Source organism: Maylandia zebra, linkage group LG6 (assembly GCF_041146795.1).
Source record: "Maylandia zebra isolate NMK-2024a linkage group LG6, Mzebra_GT3a, whole genome shotgun sequence".
NCBI lineage: Eukaryota > Metazoa > Chordata > Actinopteri > Cichliformes > Cichlidae > Maylandia > Maylandia zebra.
Window position 1 is genome coordinate 39,510,121 of NC_135172.1, and position 17,134 is coordinate 39,527,254.

The window sequence follows — 17,134 nt, forward strand, 5'->3', positions numbered from 1 at the left end:
AAGTGCCAGAATAAATTGGGCAATGATTGCTTAACACACCTGTGGCTGAGCAGCATAGGGGTCCAACTGGTTCCTGCTGGGGGCTCTGTAGTTGGGATCTAGAGTCCTATACCCATCTGGATGAACCGGTCTGGAAAGGAGGAGGAGGTTGACAATGAGACAAAACATTATCATGGAAAAGTTTAAAAACAATCTGCATGCCTTGAAGCCTAGATAAACAGGAATTTCATTGAACATGTTACCTGTAGCGATCATCCATGTGAGCTCCCCTGTTGAGGCTTGTATAGACCTCAGATGGAGGTCCAGCGCGGTAGTCGTCATAAGGTCCCACTGGAGGTCCGTAGTGGTAGTTTCGGGGCACAGTTTGAGTGGGGTAGTCCATTGGCACAGCAACTCCAGGGCCCTGCCTGTAGACTCGGTCCGCAGGTGTAGTGTATCCACCTGTCACGGAGCCTCCACCATCCATTGACAGTGTGTCTGACACAGAAGGGATGACTGTGCGTGTGGTGGTAGTCTTTACTACTTTCTTTACCTTAAAAGGGGATGACAAGACAGTAAAGAGATGAGATATCAACGCTGACTAATTGTATGAACTTTTCTGCTTTACAGAGATAGCATCCAAAGCAAACCTTGCAATAAACCAGAACAAAAACAAGAATGAACCAGTTTGGCCAGAATGCCACTCTTCCCCTTGTGTTACAGCTGGAAACTCCTTCGCAAGCAGTGACTACTATTAGCATCTAGCTCTTACTGTGGTTTCTGTACGCTTCGTTGTCCCATCTTCACTGGTCTCCACAGACACAATAGGTGGCATCTGCTGGGGTTGTTCCTCCACCGTGAATGTCTCCTGCACCACCTGACCAGGCTCCATCCTGAACTGCATACATTTGGATACATTTCAGAGTAAGATACAAATGTAGGTTACACACTCAGTAACCTTGGATCAACACTATCTGAAAGGTGCTTACGTGATGTGTCCCGTTGATGTAACCCTCGTTCAATGTCAGCCTTTCTATGTCTGCATCACAAGGAATGCGGCCGTTCTGTAGAAATAGAGGAAGAAGAAAAAAGTACACATGACATGGCCCAACACACAAACTAAATGAAAGAGTATGTAGCCATGAGCAAATATGGACAACAGTACTGACAGAGCAGGTTTTCCACATATATTGAGCAATGTGCAATACACATATACATGCTTCCAAGTTTTAAAAAAAGAATAAACAAACAAAAGCGAAAGAGTCGCAACCATCGCCAACTTTCATTTTAACTTATACCATCAATCGAGATCAAATAAAGTCATAGAAGGCTTAACTCTAATACCTATTTTCACTTTAAAAAAAAAAAAAAAAGTGTGTAATTTTTATATATATATATTGAAAGCCTCTGGGCTATAGAAACACAGAGCAGCGATAAGAACTAGAACAGACTACAGTTCTCTTCTGCTGTCACTGCTCTTTATTAGCCTGGGACTGAGAAGCGTCCCACTGAAGGCAGGCAGGCAGGCAGGCATGCATATATATATATATATATATAAAAAAACACCCAGCACGCCCCTGCGGGCGGTTTATCCTTCAAGCTCGGGTCCTCTACCAGAGGCCTGGGAGCTTGAGGGTCCTGCGCAGTATCTTAGCTGTTCCCAGGACTGCGCTCTTCTGGACAGAGATCTCCGATGTTGTTCCCGGGATCTGCTGGAGCCACTCGCCTAGCTTGGGAGTCACCGCACCTAGTGCTCCGATTACCACGGGGACCACCGTTACCTTCACCCTCCACATCCTCTCGAGCTCTTCTCTGAGCCCTTGGTATTTCTCCAGCTTCTCGTGTTCCTTCTTCCTGATATTGCTGTCATTCGGAACCGCTACATCGATCACTACGGCCGTCTTCTTCTGTTTGTCTACCACCACTATGTCCGGTTGGTTAGCCACCACCATTTTGTCCGTCTGTATCTGGAAGTCCCACAGGATCTTAGCTCGGTCATTCTCCACCACCCTTGGGGGCATCTCCCATTTTGACCTCGGGACTTCCAGGTTATACTCGGCACAGATGTTCCTGTACACTATGCCGGCCACTTGGTTATGGCGTTCCATGTATGCCTTGCCTGCTAGTATCTTGCACCCTGCTGTTATGTGCTGGATTGTCTCTGGGGCATCTTTACACAGCCTGCACCTGGGGTCTTGCCTGGTGTGATAGACCCCAGCCTCTATGGATCTTGTGCTCAGAGCTTGTTCTTGTGCTGCCATGATTAGTGCTTCTGTGCTGTCTTTCAGTCCAGCTTTGTCCAGCCACTGGTAGGATTTCTGGATATCAGCCACCTCCTCTATCTGCCGGTGGTACATACCGTGCAGGGGCCTGTCCTTCCATGATGGTTCCTCGTCTCCCTCCTCTTTCTTGGGTTTCTGCTGCCTGAGGTATTCACTGAGCACTCGGTCAGTTGGGGCCATCTTCCCAATGTATTCTTGGATGTTCGTTGTCTCATCCTGGACTGTGGTGCTGACACTCACCAGTCCCCGGCCCCCTTCCTTCCGCTTAGCGTACAGCCTCAGGGTGCTGGATTTGGGGTAAAACCCTCCATGCATGGTAAGGAGCTTTCTTGTCTTTATGTCAGTGGCTTATATATATATATATATATATATATATATATATATATATATATATATATATATATATATATATATATATATATATATATATGTGTGTGTGTGTGTGTGTGTGTGTGTGTGTGTAGGTGATGGTAGAGAGAATAGGTGAAGAAAGCTAGACTTGTAGAAATCAGACTTCCTCATGCAAGTCACCACCATCTACATTGCCTGTCCAGGAGTGGCAATGGGTGTGGTGTACTTTCTATTCCAGCCACAGATGGAGCCCTGTCTCTGTTACTACAGCAGGTAGTCACTACAAGGACACAACCAGGAGGGTAATTGCTCAACTCTGATTTAGAAATATGTGTCATACTGATAGAAAAGCCGTAGTCTCAAATTTACACAAGAAAAGATGTGAACACCATGCTGAAAAATGTGCTGGTTAGAGGTGCAATAAAACTGCAGCCAAGCTCTTACAGGCAACACGTAGATAAGCAAAACAGCCTTGTGATGAAGGCTCAGACAGAGAGAAGATCAGAAAGTACCGAGCAGAGGCGAGCGTGTGGGAACTTGTCAGTAAAGACTGAGGTTGTAGTGCGCTGCCTTGAGAAAGTGGCAGAGGCATGTTGAAAGCCTCTGGGCTATAGAAACACAGAGCAGCGATAAGAACTAGAACAGACTACAGTTCTCTTCTGCTGTCACTGCTCTTTATTAGCCTGGGACTGAGAAGCGTCCCACTGAAGGCATGCCACACATGCTACAGTGACAAAAGACAGAAGGAAAATAAGGAAGAGACCAAGTTTAATTGGTATGTTGCAAAGGCCTCCTCAGGGCCAAAAAGTGTGAGCAAGGACACACCTGCTCTTTCAGGCATGCTAAAGGCTGTACAATCAGAAAGCGAAAGAATGAGTGAGCGTAGGCATCTGTGAGGTAAACTCAGAGCATGAAGTCACTCTGAAACAGGTAACTGACTCAAGGTGTGTGAGTGCATCATTCTCGGAAATCAACAGTTTTACAGAGAATTTCTGACTCAAAGTCTGACTGCGGCCCAGGCAGGGCATTGGTCTCATATGAAATCTGCTGGTTGTTACTGCAAAGGTGAAGTCTTGTTTCTGGCATAACAAAATGAAATATTCATTTAAACAGAAAACACATCTGCATACTAAGTAAGACATATTTTTTGGTACAGGAAGCGTTCTGCTCTCTTTATTTTTGAGCAGAGTCTGGGTGCATGCAGGTAAACAGGGGTTTTCCTGGATCACAATAAGCTTCTGTATAAGCATGATTAGCCCGTCTACTTTTAAGGAAAAAGGTCAAAGTTACCTGAAGTGAGAAAATAAATAATTTTCCTGTTATTTTGGACCATTTATTTTTAGTTTGAGTAAAGTAGACCTCAGATAGTTTAAAGAAAAATCTCATCCTGGTAATTTTCCTTTGGTGGAACCCAAAACTTCTTTGGAGGGACAGCAGAGTATTTTAATATTCAGAAAAAATGCTCTAAACTGCAGGTTTTAGATATCACCCAGAATCAAATGACTAGTTCATTACCAGGCCTCTGAATAACTTCAAGACACGTTGAGGTCATTTTGCCATTTAAATCAGCTGTGTTGAATCAAGGACACCTCTAAAACCTGCGGGACACCGGCCCTTCAGGCCAATCTTGAAAGCAAAGGCTGTTGTCAGTTTAGCTTGCATTTGCAAACATTAACTGATAACTGATATCCACAGGCTACTCTGGAAATCCCCTCTCTTACAAATTTCCACTGTTCTCTAAAGGCTAAATAAGCACACTATCCAATTTTTATATTTATATGTCTTTCTATTAGAAGCCCAGAATGGGCTTCTAATAGAAAAATCTGGTCCGGGCTTTGCTGCTTAGGCTGCTGCCCCCATGACCTGCCCCCGGATAAGCAGAAGATGGATGGATGTTTTTCTATTTTTTTTTTTTTTTTTTTTTTTAATATAAATCAGAACAACAGAGAGATGCCTTTATATTGTAAGGTAAAGGCCCTAGAGTAATACAGAGAAAACCCCTACAATCACTTGGCCCCCTATGAGCAAATGCTTTGGCGACAGTTTGAAGGAAAAACTCCCTTTTAACAGGAAGAAGCCTCTGGCAACTCTGGAAACAAGTTGCAGTTATTTTGTAAAACATTGCAACAACTTATAATTTGTATTTATTTTTTTCTTTTATCTTCCCCCTGAGATGTCTGATAGATGTAATAATGCATTAGTCTCACTGGCATAGTTACTTTGGCCAATACTGGGATGAACAATATTTAAAATGATTACGCAAGTTGTTAAAAAAAATAGTGGATTTATAAAGATGTTTTTGTTTGTTTGTCTTCTCAGACTTTAATTGTAATTCAACCCAAAATAAATCAAGAAAAAAAACAAAGACAAAATATCAAATAAGACTGTTCTGCATGCAAACACATTGGGTTTGTAAGGTGGATGGAAGGATATGATGATGAGGATGATTAGACTTATGCTGAATGAGGAATGGGTGGTTTACTGAGGAAATGGAGAACAGGACAGATGGATGATAGGAGGAAATGTGTGAGTAAAAACTGCGAGGAGAAACAGCAGGTGTAAAATACCCCCTCGGAAGACTTTACTGAAAGGTGTCTTCGCTTGACTTAGCTTAAGTTCGAAAACTCAAGCAGAATTCAAGCAGTTATCAAGAGTCCAGTTAGATTAAACCCAGAGAGGAGGTATGTTTAACCCCAGTCCACACAGAGAGGATGGGGGTGACCGTGAGGATGAAACTCGCTCGGATTACAGATGAATCCAAGGGGTGTTTCGATGGAAAACAATGCGTGAGGGATGGTGGTGGTAGGGCGGGGTTTGTTTGGTGTTACCTGCATGTTGGGGAGGGGGCGGGGCAAGGTGCCAGCACACGACCTCCGCTCCTCCTCCAGAGCTCGGCTCAGCATCTCAAACTGCCTCTCCTGCTCCCGCACCGAGGCCAGCAGGGAGGCCGTACTCGCACACTGCTCCATTCACACGCTGAGAGCAGAGCACAGGACAGGAAAGGATAGGACAGAGTCAACACCAGAGAGCAAGATGAGATACAACCAACACCAGGATTTAACAAAGAACAGACAGAATCACCCAAGTACAAAACATATAAAAAGAAGAGCTGGCACAGTGTGCCTGGAAAGTGCTAATGAAGTTGATATTTAGAGGCTAAAAAGCAGCTGGAGCTGACGCAGGGAGGCAAAGCGAGGCGAGATCAACGAGGGAACAGGAGCGAGAAAACGTGATTAGGTTAGAGCATGTGTGAGAAATGCTGCAAGGATGAGCAGTAAAAAGAAAGCATATTTATTTCATTAAAAAAAGATTATTCAATTCAAACTCAAGGTGGAACCAGCAAAGCAGCCATGGATGAAAGCTCCCATCACCTTTTTTTTTTTTTTTTTTTTCCTTTTTCCCCTCCATCTACTCCTGTGCTGGGTTAAAAATAATAAGCGCGATGCATGATGAGAGAGAGAATTACAGCGTGTTTTCAGCTGCAGCGTGTGGAGCTTGTTAGCACTTGCTCACTCCAAAAATGCAGATGAAGTGAGAAAGGAAGAGGGAGATGAGTGCGAGAGCAGAGAGAGGAGATATCATGAGACAAGAGTCATGCCAGCAAGTTAAACTAAATTTAAAAAGCCTGAGGTGTTTAAAACTCTCAGGGTGTGACCTCCACAGCAAGGAGATGACAGAAAGTCCTGCATCCCTGACGAGGGAAAAAGTCAACATGTGTGAAAGCACTGTTCAATACTGCCATGACAATGATGAATACATGCAAATTACCTAGACAAGTCCTCTGTATTTAACCTCATTAATTTACCTGTTAAATTATTGTATGGATTGTGGGACAAGACCCTGCCACTTTTCCAATTCTGACTGACCACCTTTGTGTCTATTACACAGTTACTCTAAAGGGAGTCTGGGCTAATATTGCTATAGGAAAGCAAACTATGCTTTGCCAGTTTGCTGATGTGTTAAACAAGGGGGGCTCCAAATCGTTTTAGTTAATGCCCCACATGCAGCTTTACCAGTAAAACAATGATTTCATAACAAACAATTTAAAATAGCAACCCTCAAAGGGCATGTATACTCTAAAAGGTTATTAAAAAGCTGAAACTGTAAGCCCAAGTGTAACACACCCGCCTCTCCACTTACTTGTAACTAAAATAAAGCATCATCTTTGCTAAAATATGTCTCATTTGAAGCGTGAGTCGTAAAAAAGAAAGAAAGAGAGATGACATGACAATATATTGAGACATGAAAAACACTTTTTACAACAGTAAGTGTGATTTTAAAATCATCTAATTTTTTCCACATTCATTGCATCTGCCCTCATTACATGTGCATTTACAGTGGAAAGGCATAAAAACCCTCACTCCGAAGTAACCACTCCAATGCAGGTATTTGCTACTCTTACCAAAGACATCCTGAAGGAAGTCCTAAAGGGATGCTTCCCATACACAAATTACCTAATAAAAAACTGCCTTTAGTTCTTGCTCGAGTCTCTAGCTCAGTTTAAGATGTTTGCTTCTTTAGTGCTATTGATTCACTATCCTGCTTCATTAAAAAAAAAAAAAAAAAAAGTTCCAATGTTAAAGTCTATTTCTGCCACAATCTGATTAATAGTCACACTATAAGAATCTCAGAGAAACACAAGCTTGAATGGCTTTCAGACTTTAAATGTAAATAATCTTTTTAACTAGAACTTCCTGCTGCTCCTACTGTGCTTTTAACTTTGCAACCATGGTGGGTTTACCAGTTACTTGAATATAAATAATATTGTCTGACAAAGTAAAGATGAAACCTGCAACATGCTCATACAATTCAAAATAACCAACAGATTTATATAAAACTTTTACTTATGTAAGCAATAAATCCTGAGCAACAGAGAAAAGTGCTAGCAAAGAAAAAAGCTGTAGCTGCAAAGGAAAGTAAGTACAAAACTTGTTGGGGGGGGTTTTAAACATAAACTTGGATTTTATGAAGGAAATGCATCATGAAAAACCACAGATGACCTAAGCCTAAATTACAGAGGCAAGATAAAAAGGAAAGGTCCTTCTAGCCCAAATTAGGACAATGACAAAGTCCTTTTTCTGAGACGCTGACCCTCAGCAGGGACACTGGTGAGGAAGGAATGAGGAATTTAGGAGATGATTGCTTCAGCAGTGTCTGTCTAATAACGAGATGACAGGAGTGTGGCTCTTCTCCAACCCAGAGCAAAAACTGTTTTGTACCTCAAAGTTCACTGAGTCATGTAGATCAAATCTGCTCTCCATCCAAATATACAAGACGCTTGGAGCAAACAAAGACTCCAGTCAAAAGCCCGAGCGCACACTTACACCAGCACAAGTGTGTGTTCACATCTGTGTGAGGGCGAGTGTGTGAGTGTATGTGGGTCAGAGACTAAATAAAGGTGGCAAGTGAGTCCGGCTGACACCGCTTTTATCCTTGAATACTCAAACAGATACGCAGCTGCTTTAGGCAAATTTAATGCTGTTTAATTTTGTTCCCTGGAAAAGTAAATAGACACATTTCTGAACAAACGCATATGAGCCGCACAAAAAAAACACATGCACACACACACACGTCCTGCCATTGTCATACATTCCACAGTAAGATTTAGCGTGTCATATCCTGTCTCAGCTGTTGGAAGCTGTCCTAAAAAGGGAGCCCTTCATTCTTTCTTTTGTGCGCTCTCATCTGTCTTCGACAACAATGTTTTCCCCCCCAGACAAACATTTAAATCTTGGAAACGGAGCATAGGCACTGTTTTTTTTCTACAACCCAATCAGGGCGTCCGGGGCTCACAAACTAACAGATGTTTTAGTGTCAGAGTTTCTGCCAGAGGTACCTGATACATTTACCTGGTACATTAGTTTACTTCACAGTTTTTTATCCCAACTGTTCAATGTTCCTCAAAATAAATTTAGATGTTTAAACCTTAGAAATACAAAGGAAATCAAGTCGACTTGTTTGAAAGTAAGAGAACAGTCAACACTAAGCGACATTAAACATCTGCCATACATGCATTGTGCATATAGTCAAGACCCATTCCAAACGTTCTGATTATCATACTTTAACCTGTGCGTAAGACTGTAAACTAATGTGATATTGTGTGTGCAGTGTGTGACACAAAGTGCTAGCACCAGAACCCTTCCTTGCAGGTTAACATAACGTGCATCAACAATGCTCCAGTCGAGTTGTTTTCTTCTCAGTCTACTCTCATTCAGCCTAAATACAAGTGTCCATTTTCTAAATTTCTAGAAACCCACAACCAAGCTTCTGTCCTCAGTTCTACTTTCCACCTTGCTTCTTTACAACTTTGTATCACAGAGAGACAGGTGTGCAACGTCTTAGAACTTCGTACATTGATAAAATAAGCAAATAATTAATTTAACAAATTGGTATTTCTAGTGCTAACCAAGCAGCAACATTCAACCACTAATGGTAACAGGAGACTAGGCGAGCCAACGGGCATGGAAAATATTGATGGTAATGCTGTATGGTCTCGAGGGTAACAACATCCTTGTCAGAAAGCCATTTCTGTTTCTCTAAGCCTCAACAGTTTTAGTGTAGGGATCTTTTTGCACCACTCCGCTGAACTTTATAGATGAGCTGTGGTTCACCTCATATATCAGCTTTTAGAATCTGAATTTGCCTCATATCTTACTTTTCCCTAGAGGCAATAATAACAAGAGCTGTGTTAGCCCTGTGACAGCCTGGCAACCTGGTCAGGGTGTGTCCTGCTGTTCACCCTATGACAGCAGCAATAGGCTCCAGCACTCCTGAACCAGGAAAGTGAAAGAAAATGGATAAATGAATGGATGGTTAAAGGCCTCATCATGTGATCATAATTTGATCTGAACCATAACGAACGGAAAGTTGCTGTTGTCCCTCGGTGGGACTGTAAAATGGTACAACACACCACTGTGGTTGCTACATCCTCCTTCCTGATGTTTATTTTCAGGGAGCAGTCTGTCATGTCTTACAGACACAAAAAAGCGTCATATTATATATTATTACTATGTACTTGCCTAAACTCTGACAATTATCTGAACCCGGCATTACAGAAAATGGAAATCAACTAACATCACAAAAACCAGATAACGCCATGGTTTAGGATGTTCTTTGAGGCTTTGTCAAAAACATCTACACTTTTTGTTAGCACTGATGAAGATTGAGCTTCAGTGTAATGGACTTTCAGATGCACACGGCCTCTACAGCCATGAGAGCCACACCACTAACATTCTTGTGGCAGGAAGTAGTTCCTTCTTAAAGTTTAATGGCTTTTGCCACTTAAAGTCTGGCCATTATGCTTTTGTAATCTACTGTAAGGCCATTAGCAGCAACGCTAAATTGTATCTGCTAATGGGATAGACTTGGAATTACACTGCTAAACCACTTACTACTCAGCCAGAGCTACCACACAACACTCACACACGCGCGCACACAGTTTGTGTCCACTACTCACTGCAAACTTGCTAACAGTTTGTTAGTCTGGAGAATTGCCTTATTATCATATGCTATCACGGCTATTTGAGGGAGTTAGTCACTGGTGGTTGTGGCAGGCTGAAATACACCCTGTCCCTGTCTATGCGCGCACACACAGCTGAGGTGAAGCTTTGGTAAAATGCTGTTGTGGCTTGGCCAAATGCTCTGCTGACTCAGCCTCATTTGAATGGTCACTCAGAGATTTGGCCCGTGTGTGTTAGTTTAGTTTTTCCTTTTTTTGTGTAGCCTTGGCTCACATCCAGCTACTACCACCTTTCCCATCAAAGTAAAACCATGTACCACCCCCTCTCCACACACACACACACATGCGTATACACAGCCCACCATGTGGTGTACAGCGTGGGCACGCTGTGGAGAGCACACATTCACACACACCCCCACACACTTTGCAGGGACCACCACAAGGCCAGCTGCCCAATCTGCACAATACCAGTGTACTATTCTTGGTGAGAAGGAAACGTGCAGCCCCATTTGAGCGGAGGGCCATTTAACTGCAGCTCGAGTCTAAAAATGAGCAAATAAGTTCAAATATGTGGACGTGAAGCTGGAGCTAGGACTACAGATATGATACCACCAGTTCTTGGGAGTTATTGGCCTTGCCCCAAAAGAAAAAAACAAAAACTCAGTACTGAATTTTTTGGCAGGTGGGGTTTCATTTAATCACGCATAAAATAATATTTTGTTTACCAAATGGCTAAAAATGACAGGAAAAAGCACAGACGTCTGTTAAATCGGGTAACAGACTCTTTGTGTTAACTACATGCAGACCAACTGCGGTTGCATGTGTAGCTGCCCTTCAAAGACTCATTTTGAACCAGGAAAAACCCTGATACTGATAGGATGCCATTAGTCACTGTAATACATTTTTGTTGTACTGCTTAGTCTCAAAAGCAGCATTACTTTAATAACTACATATCACTTACCTCTACTTATAATATAAGGTGGTATCAACAAATACAATATTTATTTTTGTCATATTTGTTATTCATTAAGTCAAAGTCAAGAAATTTTCTAACAACTCCAAGAACGCACTTTGAGTCCAACACATTAACTTTATATCATATAAAACAGATGGAGGAGTGACCTCTACCTGCTTGGTTTAATACAAAGCCAGTAGAGGTCAGTTAATTAATTAGTAATTAACTGAACAACAACATACTCTACAACTAGTGCAGCCTGCATGCCAATTCCAGAAAAGACAAGAAACCCGTGGAAAAAATACTTTAAACTTCTTTTAGCTCTAGTTTATGTCACAGAACAGAATCATTTCCATCTGCGTTAGCTCGTCTTTCCATCTCACCAAAGCTGACTAAACCTTCCTGAAATTAATAAATAGAGCTGGTAACTAGAAAAGAAACCAAATCAATCAATCAAAAGGCCACTCTCTGAACAAACTGAGGCTGCTCGATTATGGCAAAAGTCCTAAGTACAGCAATTTTCATTGATACTGGCATTTAACACAATTACTCAGAGACCTTAGAGTGATTTATTAAACTTAAAAAAGAACGCACTTTCCTTTTTAATTAAGTGACTATCCCTGAACTTTAATTAGAACTGGAATAAAAAAAAAAAAAAAACGACATAAATAAATAACTGAACTGAAATAAACCTGCCACAGAGGAGTGGCAAAAGTACAGAAGAGAGAGATATGCTGAAGGGCAAAACAGAACTTCTTTTGTATTGTTTAATTAATCTGTGGAATCCAAAATGGGATGGAAATTAAATTCAACAACAAACGTTTATAAATTAAATTAGATTTTATCGTGAGTCAACTAAATGTCATCAACTCATATTCTGCTGTGTGCTCTGTGATAGTGCTAGATTTAATTAAGCCTCTGGATACCCCGACATATCGAGCTTTTTGAATCCAGAAAAGACATTTGCCCATCTCAAGTGGCCGATATTTATCTGTTGTGTCGCATTACTTCACATTGGCTAAAGGTTCAAATGTTAACAATTGAGAATTTTTGTTTCTCTCACAAAAACAGGGGTGGGAAAGATTACAAAGATACAAAACTGTCAGCCAAATGCTGTTAAAGAGTTGTACCGTTAGGACCACAATTTTCCAATCAGTGCATCCCTGAACCTACCTGTAAAGGTTGCTCAAGATTCACCCACATAATTTTAGCTTTAATCAATATCACTACCAGAAAACACAGAAATCATGCATGGGGCAAAATATTCCCTCTTAACTGCTTCACTAAAAAATGGTCACACAAACTAAAATCCAATATTCAGCCATTGGTAAAGATTTGCCACAAGTGAACCGCAAACAAGCACGCAATCACTTCTAAATTGCTGTCATGAGGTTCATAAACGTGCAAACCAAACTCAACCTTTCCAAGAAAATAACCACCAGCACAGAGGGAGGGTGCTGTACGGCTGTTTTGCTTCACAGCTTCATACCCTGTACACTCTGATTTAACCCATTATCACACATCTCCCATGCACACCCAGCTGAAGTTTAAATAAAAACAGACTGCAGGTGTGACTGCTGGAAATAGACTGAGGAAGAGAGACATGTGGGGAGACATGGAGGAGGAGCAAATATAAGAAAACCCCAGCTTGTGTGTGTGTGTGTGTGTCAGTCAAAGGGACACACCCATGGTATTTCTCTGAAAGCCCGTCATTACAGAGACTCACAAATGATAGCCCTGGCTAAAACAACTGGCTGAGCAGCAAGACTTCAGCCTCCACAGACAACATGGTTAGGAGCAAGAGAAGTGCCCAACTTCAGATTTTACTTTTTTCCTGTCCCTCATTTCTAAATCTTTCGGAGAAGGCAAATCACAGCAAACAACTTGTTCAAACTTGTCCACAATCTCCTCCATCTCTGCCCCAACAAACTCAAACAGATATGCCCGCAGGGTATGAACAGGAATATGTCAGGCATGTCCAATCAGCTGACTGTATCAAACTAAATCAACAATCCAGTTACTTTAGATCAACTCTGAAAACACTAACTTATGCTGGTCTGTGTGATATTAATGTTTTTCTTAACATCACAACGAAGCCACATGAAGCAAACTGAAAGCTCAAAGCTCACTCTAAACAGGGACACACACACCTGCTCCCTCTGGCAATTTACTGTTTTACCTCTGTAAATAAGTTGTAAAACAGTAAATTGAGAAGACGTCTATGTTGTAAGCGTCTGCACAAGGGGCAGAATAACTAAGGAACCAGCACACCTTCCCGCCTGCCTTTCCAGCCAGCCACCTTACCACACCCCGTCCAGACCTACACAACAGGTTCTTGCTTTTGTCCTTGGCTGCCGTTGATCCGCCACCACAACAACCAGCACCACAAATCCCGTCTCTCTCCTCCTCTACCTGGCAAACCACATCAAAAGACAGCTGCAGAAACAATAAACAGTGACTAAAATGAACGAAATTAAAAGCACAAGCACACACCGTAGGCGCTGGAACACCTGGAAGCGCCAAGAGTCCACCGAGAATGGGCGTTTCAGGTGTAACATAATAGGAAATTGATAAGCCGAGATTGGACTTTGACTCCACTAAAAGCTACGATGCGGTCAGCCAGGTGCCTGGCCACTTCCTTGCTCTCTCTCACCTGCTCTGGATAGCCCCCTAGCTAGCTCGGGGAAAAACGGCAATACGAAGCTGTTCATTAAAACCTCGCCGTTTTCGTAAACAGAAGATTCGACGTGTAATGTAATAGCACTGCACACCTTCCAGCTCACCAAAACCACAAACCATTCAAACCACAAAGTCCCGTGTTTACGGAGTGCATAGTACGTTTATACCCTTGCCTCTCCAGTTCAAACCTTCATGTTATGAGTTTTCTTAAACTTTCCCCGAGCCTCACTCTACAAGAGTTATTCATCAAGCCAGTGCTAACGTAATTAGCTTCTACTGCGCCTCACTAGCCTGCTAGCGCGGTGTCTACAACAATCAAGTTCACTAAGAAAAACAAAACCTGCCTTCAACAAATCCTAAACACTTGCATCGAGCAAAAGGTAAAACAAAATAAAATAAAATAAACACCATAAGGCAAACCATTACCGATCCTGGAGACTGTTAGGTTTGTTTTGCAAAGTCCATAAGTATTTGAGATGGGAGATTCAGGCCTAGCCTAGCTTAGCCTCTGCCGCTGTCGCCGCTGCTGCGCTGACACGATCCAAATATCAGAAAGAGTTGGGATGAAACAACAAAAAACACCTCTACGTTATCGAAGGTACGCCCTAAAAGAGAGCACACGAACTGAGCGCCGCGGAGCGAGAGCACTCAACATAAAAAAGGGGAAAACACCCACCTATACAGTCTCCTGTCTGCCTGGCTTTGGCTTGTTGTTCACTTGTCTCAGCTCTTCCTCCTCTGCTGGGGGGAGAGGTGGGGGCGAGCTCCCGAGAAAAAGAGAGCAGCATCGAGGAGAACAGACAACAGCAGGATAGCTTCATGTAATAGACACAAAAAAACGGTGTAGTAATATTTGTTGACAGTATGTCTGACTCCAAATCAATACTAATGATTTATTTTATTCATGTAATAATATAAAAAAGCTTCTGTTTGTCTCCATTTAATTTGCTCTCTTCCATTATAAAGGAACAAAAAAATGAATTTCCATGGGAACTCGCTCCAGCAGGTGAACTTTCAATCAATCTGTCAACTTTCAATCTGTGGAAATTTTTGGAGGATAAAATTCTATGATATTTTATCCTCCAAAACTGCAGGTGACATTTTTGGAGATCTCCTGTTGCCCTCATGTGGTCATAATGTTATAGTGCTGAACTTTATTTACTCTTAGGTCCCTAAATATTTGGAAGATTTTTGTAATTTTTCCCCTTTAATTACATTTCCCTTATACTTGAAGGGGTTTAACAAAACGATTGCGTTAACTTCTTAGGAATTAGCGATTTTTTTACGCATTCACAAGATTTTCAGAAACCTTCACCTCCAGCCTTGACGTTTCCACTTTTATGAGACTTTTATGAAATACTTATGGTGTTAATTTGGAAATCCTAGATCAGATCTTTCTTGAGTTGTTGTGCTCACAAAATATTCAGAAAGCTTTACCTCTGAACTTGACAGATTCAACCTCATCTGAGATTCTTAGTTGACGCACCTCTGGTATCAGCGTAAAACTCTACATTGCCTTGTTGTGTTCACAAAGCTGGGTGACCACGGTACCCATCTGGCTGGCAGGGTGATGGCAGTATCCCATCAACTTTTCAGGCCTGAAAAAAAAACAAAATAAACCTTTAGAAAAGGTAAAGCTGCTACATCATCATACTCATCCTACTTTGCAAGAAAACAGTGCCTGTAAAGTGATGGGGGGAAAAGGACGTAGGTATTTTAAATTCACTAAATTTATTTATTTACTTCTAAGTTATGTTTGCATTTGACCTCATTACATAAGTATTTGTGGGTCTTTCTGGTTCAGAGCACCACAGGGGACCCACAGTGCAAAACACATGCCGGCAATCAAGCTCCTTTTTTTTTTTAAGTGAGCCAATTCATTTACAGCTTTTAAGATTTTAGTCAAATGATAGATATTAGTTCATAATGAAAACATGTGCAGTCATACATTTCTGCAACACCACAAATCATTTTCAGCTTGTTTTTTTCCTTCTCTCAGATCTGTAATGTACAATATTGAAATGTCCTTCTAAATGCAACAATTAATGCAACAAAAGATCAAATCTGTCTTAATGTTTGAATCTTACAGTATGTAATACTGATTTAGATAAATATTAAGCATAAATGGCAAACATTCAAAAATGTCCAGAGTTAGTGACAGTATGTAAATTCGATCCGCTGATTATTCGGGATCTAATGGTAAATGATATTCTGTGTTCTTCTGCCCACACAGGTCAGCTGTAAGACCGTTTTCAGATTTACGAAGTGGAATAGTTTAATACTTTTTGTTTAATACTTGTGTTTTTTCCTTTGCAGCATCCCAGCATGCCTTTATCAGTACTGAAAATATAGTGAAACAGTGAAACTGGCCATATGGAACAATGGTTATAGGTTTTCCAGTTTTTTGAGCGAATGAAGACCTCCCTACAGGGGCATTCACATTACACTACCGTAACTAAATAACTGAAAAGTTCCTGATTTTTCACTATTGATTATAGAAATTTGCTTATTTGTTTTTTATAAATTTTCTACAAAAAAGGACTTTTTCTGTGAGTTCAGTTTTATAATTACAGGACAGTCTATTGAATATTTACTGAATATTTACTGTAATTTTACACATTTATTTCTTACAGTTTAAGCCCAAACAGTCATGGTGACAAATTTCTTATTCTGTAGAAAGTCTGACTTACTGCTCTTCTGTTACTTATATTTAGATATCTCAGGAATTAAATGCGTAGTTAAGAAAGCAGAGTTGCGCTGGTCCGGCCCACTCAGGATCAAAGTGGGCTCCATGACTCCCGTGATATAAAATGAGTTTGACTTTCTTGTTCTACAGGGTTCGGTGTTCCTTTGTGTCAGATATCATGTCGGAATTTAAATTTAATCTGCAATCACACAACCTGTCATGCACAATAAAAAAAACCTGGGCAAAAACAGGAATACAGGAGTAAAAGTTAGACTGAGTTGTTTGCAAGCAGAGCAGTGAAAACAGTCATTTCCAGACTGGGCTTCACTGCTTGGCTAAAGCAGTAAATATGATCTTATGAAACTTATGAAACTTTAGTAGCAGAATTTTCGTTTAATTTTTCAACTTTATACAATCATTTCTATATTTGTTCTTTCATTTCTTCCTTTCGTCCACTAGGTGGCAGTACCACATCAAAATAACTCAAAAATAAATCCTTGGAGCGCCACCTGCCCTGTTCCGGTTTCCTCCCACAGTCCAACGTCATCCTTCAGGGTTCACTGGCGATTTTTCACCCGCGGTGTGAATGTGAGAGTGGAATAAGAGGTTGTGTGTCTGTGCTGCTCCTGTGCTGAACTGGCATATGAGTGGGTCCCAGTGTCAGAGCAGGAGACCTGTCACCCGAGGAAAACTTTTTCAGAATTACATTCCAAAAACATGTGATGAAACATAGTCTGGAATCT

At 41.3% G+C, this 17,134-nt stretch overlaps 1 protein-coding gene across 7 annotated transcripts in view; it reads right to left on the reverse strand.

Annotated features, from left to right (window-relative positions):
* ctnnd1 (catenin (cadherin-associated protein), delta 1) overlaps nt 1-14,491 on the reverse strand; it is a 33,153-nt gene extending 18,662 nt beyond the window's left edge. For 4 of the 7 annotated variants that reach the window (XM_012918955.4, XM_012918960.4, XM_012918953.4 and 1 more), the window contains exons 1-6: nt 14,382-14,483; nt 5,441-5,588; nt 969-1,043; nt 752-877; nt 243-532; nt 40-130 (exon numbers count right to left, since the gene is read on the reverse strand). In XM_012918955.4, the coding sequence (XP_012774409.1) occupies nt 40-130; nt 243-532; nt 752-877; nt 969-1,043; nt 5,441-5,581 (723 nt within the window). In that variant the 5' untranslated portion in view covers nt 5,582-5,588; nt 14,382-14,483. Of the gene's footprint in view, nt 1-39; nt 131-242; nt 533-751; nt 878-968; nt 1,044-5,440; nt 5,589-13,519; nt 13,634-14,131; nt 14,340-14,381 lie in introns of those variants that run through there. The other 3 variants (XM_012918961.3, XM_004538833.4, XM_076885224.1) reach the window with 3 other exon arrangements.
* Between the last annotated feature and the right edge of the window lie 2,643 nt (nt 14,492-17,134).